The sequence below is a fragment of the Erigeron canadensis genome, chromosome 2 (genome assembly GCF_010389155.1).
Source record: "Erigeron canadensis isolate Cc75 chromosome 2, C_canadensis_v1, whole genome shotgun sequence".
NCBI classification, from domain to species: Eukaryota; Viridiplantae; Streptophyta; class Magnoliopsida; order Asterales; family Asteraceae; genus Erigeron; species Erigeron canadensis.
In genome coordinates this window covers 34,592,712-34,599,631 of record NC_057762.1, presented here as the reverse complement: position 1 = coordinate 34,599,631, position 6,920 = coordinate 34,592,712, and the positions used below count along the sequence as shown (strand labels likewise).

The following is a 6,920-nucleotide window of genomic DNA, read 5'->3' as shown; positions in this document are numbered from 1 at the left end:
TTATTTTTATTTATTTAATAAAAGTAAGAAAAATAAGAACAAAAGTAAAAGGGAGGGAAGGAAGGGTGGACTATATGGTTGGATCTTACTCACACCAACTTTTGACTAACTAGAAATAATAATAAAACGACATGCCTGTCACTCACTTCATATACTTTTCTTCTTTCTCACCTTCCTCCCTCTTTATTTACCTCCCCCTCAATCCCCCCTTTCATTTTGACCGCTTCTTCTTTTTTTTTTTCATCACAACAAATATATCAATCTCCAATGTTGTAATTCAAAATTCATTCACACACATAATAATAATAGTAATAGTAATAATATGGCAGTTGATCTCATCATGAGTAGTTTCAAAACCACAGAAAACGACGTCGTTCAGGAAGCAGCTTCTGGTCTTGAAAGTGTTCAAAAACTTATTCGTCTCCTTTCTCAATCTCAATCCCGATCACAACAATCTCCACAGCCAGATGATTTTAAAGCTGTTGCTGACGTGGCTGTTGATAAATTCAAACGTGTTATTTCACTTTTAGGCCGTTCTTCCCGTGAACTCACCGGTCATGCACGTTTCCGACGAGCTCCAGTTAATTTTCAAAATCAAAATATAATTAGTAGTAATAATAACAAGCGTGAACAAAACGATGTCGTTTTAGAAGAAAATGATCAAAGTAAAGTTTATAATCCTACACCTATACAACAAGTTCCTTTTGTTGCTCCATCGATGACCGTTACGGCAGCTCCGGCAGTGTTTCAACGGAAAGATTCTATGCCTAAAACTATTAGTTTCTCTTATACGCCGGCGGTTTCTCGAGCTAGCTCGTTTATGTCATCGTTGACCGGGGATTCCGATAGTAAACCGCCGATGTGTACTTCTTCGTGCTTGAAACGGAAGTGTAGCTCGTCGGAAAATGGCGCTTCTGGAAAGTGTAGCGGCGGTGCTTCCGGCCGTTGTCACTGCTCCAAACGAAGGTAATATATACACGCTTACATATATATATGTGTGTGTAAATGTATGTATGTATGTATAAAAACATTGTGTTCCTCTCTGATTTTATTTAAAATAAATTAATTTGATTATTAATTAGAAAGTTAATTTTGTTTTTTGTAGCAGAAAACTGAGGATGAAGAGAGTAATTAGAGTTAAGGCGATTAGTATGAAGCTTGCCGATATTCCACCAGACGATTATTCATGGAGAAAATACGGTCAAAAACCGATTAAAGGATCTCCTCATCCAAGGTAAAACTAAATTATATATATATATGGATTTAACCTTTGAAACATATAAATATCAGTGGCTCTAAAATAATTATTATACATAATTATTTATATTATGTTATATGTATAATCTAATGATGAATATATGTAAATGAATTTTGTTTTGAACAGGGGATATTACAAGTGTAGTAGTGTGAGAGGATGTCCAGCAAGGAAGCATGTAGAGAGAGCATTAGATGATTCAAGCATGTTAATTGTTACTTATGAAGGAGATCATAATCATGCACTTTCTGTTGCACAAACTACTTCTGGACTTATTCTAGAATCATCTTAATCCTCATCATCTTATAATAATATGGAAAAATTTATTTCATATTTTTGTTTAATTAATCACTGCTACTACTGGTAATTAAATTTTCAGTTTAGGAGTTTGTTGATGTTCTAGTTTTAATTCCATTCCATTCCCATGCAAAAAAAGAGGGTGTGTTGTGTTGTTACTCTAGTGGAAGTCGACTTTGGAATCAATTCCATATGTTGGTTGGGTTGCTTTACTTAAGAATTTGTTTAATTATGTTTTAATTTTTGTATTTAATTAATTAATGTAATTCTTTTAGAGATGCCATGTTAGTGTGATGATGATGAGAAGGATGGTATCTTGGTCTTCTAAATGTTTGATATATAATATGGAATTAGTCAATTGATTGTGGTTTACTCTTTATTTTAAGATGCCAATTTCAAATCCAGATTTTACTTTTGGGTTGTAGATATATTTTTTTAAATACCCAACTTGATTGAAAAAGTCCAATAAAATGCTAATACTAGAATATGTACAAAGGACAGGCAATTTCATATCACATGATTAAAGCCAAGAAGTGGGTCGTCGTTGACGAAAACAGGAGGGGTTGGGAATTCGGAGGGAGGTGGATAGTGTGTGTCATGTGCATTTCATTTCCATGGATTTTAATACACGGACAAAAGTACGTTAGAATCCACCAATAAACTAAAACATATTTTTAAAACGATACGTGATAGTAATTTTTCATTGACATGTGTTTTTTTAATTTATTTATTTTATTAAATTAGTTTTTTTAATTATAAATAAATTCAAATTCCTTATTAGACTTATAATTAAACTCTAACTTTTGATTTATTAATTAATAACATATTCAATTTTCTTATTAGAATTATAATTCAACTTTAACTCTTGTCTTATTAATAATACAAAATACATAATAACCTTATTTTTGATTGATCGTTTCCTATTTATAAATTGTCATTTTTTTTCTTAATTATTCAACTCTTATTATTTATATTACTTATAATAACTTATTAACATGAAGACTTAAAAATTTTGAGTTTACGATGTGAAATCACAAGGCTATTTGTCGTCATCCAATATGCTTACAAGTTCCGTTTTTTATGTGACTCTAAAAATTTAAGGTAAATATAAACTCTAAATAAACATATATTATATTTATCATTACCGTTTTTATTATAATTTAGTTTCGATCAGCGGTTTACTTTAACCATAATTTATTTCATATCAGTGAATGATGTATGAGACATATTCGAATTTATTATACAATTTAAATAACTACCATACATCGTACGAGTATTAGAACTAGTACATATATAAAGGGGAGATAATACTAACATCATGTATTTTTATAAGTTAAACATATTCATGCATTAATCTATCTATATAATTTAGTGAACTATTTAAAAACTATAATATTAATATTATTTCTCATATATATGGGTGTTTATAGTAGTAAAACAGTTCAAAAAAGTATATAAATTTTCCATTAAACATGTACGCCTCTTTGAAGAATTTCTTTAATTTAAAATTATTCGATTTTTTTTCTTAAGCATATATCTTCTGAATGGAACCGAGTTCCTATATACTTAGATTTGTACCATGTTTTATTCATGGTACCTTGCTAGTTAAACGTTATTTAATTAATTTTATATGCAACTATGTAACTGTGTTTGAGCTTGTATTTATCTATACTATATTATCAAATAATTTTTTTTTGTTTAACATTAAACTTAAATTTCAATATTGATTTTAAGTTTCAACAATGTACACATTTTAATACGTGATGTACTATACATCAAAACAACATTATATCAATAATCTACAATATCCCGCCGTCGCTACCGCCGCACGCCACCACCATCCATTACCACCACCGTCATTACACAACCGCATCACACAAGTATCGTTTTAGTTCTACGTAATGTTTATTGACTTTTGAGTAGTAATATGTAGGTTAATAAGATGGTTAGATAAAGAAAACACTATTAAGTTTCTTTATTGAAGTTTATGTTCTATTGCTTTTTGTATATCTTGAATTATTTAAACTAGTAAATAATCTCTGTATTTCATTTGCATTATACATACTAGAATTAAATTTTATAGTTAAGTAAAAGGAAATGGGTACAAAGTAAGTCATACATGTTTTTGTATAGTCATCATGTATAATATGCATATGTATTATGTATATGTATATATATTCTCCATTTATGTGGAGAGAAGTCTTTTCTAAAGAAGAGACTAGTAACGTAGAATTGAATTATTGATATGACAAAGATGAAAGTATAATAGTATAATATTAATTTAATCAAAAAAGGACATTTAAGTTTGTCGTTGCGAAGACTTGAAGAAGAATATGGAATTATGGAGCGTGGAAACTCAATAACTCTGGTCAAAAGATGCATACAATAAGTCAAAGTTAGTGGATGAGAAATTGACAACGAGTGGACCATATTTGTTTCAGATATTTGATATTTGATATTGATAGCAACGGAAATCAAAGGTGTACTACTGTACTATTTAGAAATATGATATCGGTACGTTTTGCTATACAATTCTGATGGTAAACTTTTTATTTTAGGCTAATGATATATTTACAATAATTTTCTATCATTCATTATATTTCATAATATACAACTTTATCTATACTCCATTAATAAACAAACTATTCCACCCTTTTTTAACACCTCTACTTTTAAAATGTCTTTTATGCTCTCATAATTTACATTACCCTATTTTTTCTCCATCACGCTCATTACACACACATACGTTCATCCGATTTCCGATTTTCTCTCCCTTTCCCCTTTTCCGATTTTCTTCCCCATAAACACCATCCACCACCGCCCCAAATACCACCATCCACCACCGCAATCCACCTTCTATGTACGCTATTCCCCATAAACACCATCCACCACCGCCCCAAAAACCACCATCAAACAACCATCCACTGCCGTCAGCTTTTTTTTTTTCTTTTTCATCGCCGCCGCCTCACAAACCACCATCAAACCACCGACGTTTTTTTTTATTCCCCGTTGTATCGCGCGGGTACAACGCTAGTAAAGCAAATATTATAATGGCTAAAAGTTATTGTAGATTTAGCATTTCTTTTTATTTTTTGTATGTTGTTCTAATAAATAAAAAAGAAAAAGCTTTTTATATGTAAAATATTTTTTTTCTACGTATTATAACTCATATCATATACTCAAAAATCTTTCAATATAGATTTTCAAAAAAATAACTATAATAAGAGATGTTTACATGAGTTAAAAAAATTAAAATAAAAAGGGTTTAATTTATATGCATTTACATTATATAATTACTAAGTATATATTATATATTGGGAAAATGTTCGATGATGTTAACATCATAGATCTTAGATGATGTTGCTTTCACAAAGTCACTTAGGCCTCAACCAACCCTGCAGCTCTTCCTCACTGCCACATCAACTTTTCTCTCTTCTTAAATCACCTCTTCCTACTCACTACCAACCCAACCTCTTCCTCATCTCTTCCTTCACTTTTATTTATCTATACTTTATATTTATCTTAAAATATAATAAACTTACTTTTTTTATAAAAAAACAAAACATTACATTAACAAAATTAAAACATATTACATCTAAACAAAAAAAAAAACGTGATGCATAAACAAAAAAAATGAAAGTTTTACATTATTATTAAAAAAACAAGCTTCAACGTTGACGATGGTGTTTCGCCAAGTTCTAAATGTGTTCGACTAGAGCGCCTCGAAGACGGCTGTGAGTCGCTCGGTCATGTAACTCCCCCATCATACGTAACTGTGTTCCAACTCGTTCGTCCCACGTACGAACTGGCCTCTCGGGTGGAATTAACTCCAAATCCAGCGGACTAATTGCACGACCGTTATAATCAACAACCATGTTGTGCAAAATCACCCGTGCAGAACTTTCGGCTTCTCTTTTTTCATCTTCCAAAAACATAACAAATGTGTTCAAAATTTCTGGATCAATTGTGTACCTACGAATGTATGATATTGAATCTTCGTCGGAACTTGACATTGTGTACCTACGAATGTGTGTGTGTGTGTGTGTGTTTTTTTTTGAATGAAATGGGGTGGATGATAGAATAGTAGAAGAGTATATGTGTGTGTTTTTTGAAAGATTAATGTGTGTTTGTGTTTTAAAGAATGAGTAATGTGTCGTTTAAATAAAATGCGAAAAAGAAAATAAAAGTTACCGTTTGTTTATAAAAAAATGTTGTTTTTTTTTGTTTATGTTAGAATGGGACAACACGGGGACCACACCACCTCTTCCTCACCCAGCGCTAGGGGAAGAGGGAAAGAAAGAAGAGGCATATGAGGGGGGTGCCAACGCAAGAAGAGTGGAAGAGGAGGGAAGACGAGTTTGAAGCCGGGGTTGGCTACGACCTTAAATCATTTTCTACACATGTCAAAAACCCCTCATGATTTTAATGGTTTGTGAGAGCAATATCATCCAACCAAAATAATGTTAATATCATCCAAGTTATCCCCTTATATATTTATATATGTAGTAACTAAGGATATCTCTTGTCCTTCACTGATTACCTAGTGGTTGGACATCCGGGTTTTGTCAAAAAGGTCACAAGTTCGATACTCTCGGCCTGCGATTGCCCGTCAGAATTGTCCTGACTTTCGTGGAGCTTTTACAAGGTGGGGCAGTACGGGGGGGGGGGGGGGGGGGGAGGGGATCGGGTAGGTCCACGGTATCCAATCCGAATAACCGTGATCCGACCCTTGCTGTTAAAACAAAAACAAAAAAAACCTAAGGATATCTCTTAGATATTCTTTTCGGTATATCTTTTATGCTTAAAATTCCATTATAAGAAAATTGATTGTATATCAGAAAGATTTTTCAAGTATAATTTAAATTAATATTTAATTATATTATTTTATCTAAACTTTACACTTTTAACCATCTAAATTATAAATAAAATACATTATACTCCATTAACACAAATTATAAATAAAACACACAACTTCATTAAAAATAAAAATACATTTTAGAACATAAAAAGAAAAAACAAAGTACAATAAAAAAAACACATCCTAAAAATGGAAAAACACACACACACACGACATTTAAAAAAAAAAAAAACTAAACTAAAGCTAAACTAATTGGGTCCAAATAGGAAGTCTTTGTACTTCGCCATCAGTTTCTTCTTGGCTTTATTGATGTAGCTCTTCTCCCCTTCATCACACTCTGTTTGGCCCATGAACGAAAAAGCCGAATACATGGTACGCTTCCTTTCTTCCTCACAAATGGCAGCCAAAGATTGTTGTTGTTCATCCAACGCTGCCTTTTTTTACACCCAAGTCTGTCGAGTTGGACGACTAGGTTGGAAGCTGAAGAATGAGAAGACCCCACATCGGATT

The 6,920-nt window shown here is 31.8% G+C and overlaps 1 protein-coding gene across 2 annotated transcripts; it reads left to right on the top strand.

The window, feature by feature from the left end:
* The first annotated feature begins 210 nt into the window (after positions 1-210).
* LOC122586948 (probable WRKY transcription factor 7) lies at positions 211-1,792 on the top strand. Of its 2 annotated transcripts, none has more exons than XM_043758983.1 (3): positions 211-966; positions 1,106-1,234; positions 1,385-1,792. In XM_043758983.1, exons 1-3 carry the CDS (start codon positions 323-325, stop codon positions 1,545-1,547), a joined length of 936 nt encoding a protein of 311 aa, XP_043614918.1. In that variant the 5' UTR covers positions 211-322; the 3' UTR covers positions 1,548-1,792. The 2 variants fall into 2 exon arrangements, with proteins under 2 accessions (XP_043614918.1, XP_043614919.1); XM_043758984.1 differs by having other exon boundaries at positions 213-966; positions 1,109-1,234.
* Positions 1,793-6,920: the final 5,128 nt, after the last annotated feature.

What these genes read in the sequence shown, in the direction of transcription:
- LOC122586948 (XM_043758983.1), top strand. Translation starts at nt 323, where the DNA reads ATGGCAGTTGATCTCATCATGAGTAGTTTCAAAACCACAGAAAACGAC. An exon ending in TGTCACTGCTCCAAACGAAG is followed by an intron (nt 967 to 1,105) that starts GTAATATATACA and finishes TGTTTTTTGTAG; the next exon opens with CAGAAAACTGAGGATGAAGA. An exon ending in AAAGGATCTCCTCATCCAAG is followed by an intron (nt 1,235 to 1,384) that starts GTAAAACTAAAT and finishes TGTTTTGAACAG; the next exon opens with GGGATATTACAAGTGTAGTA.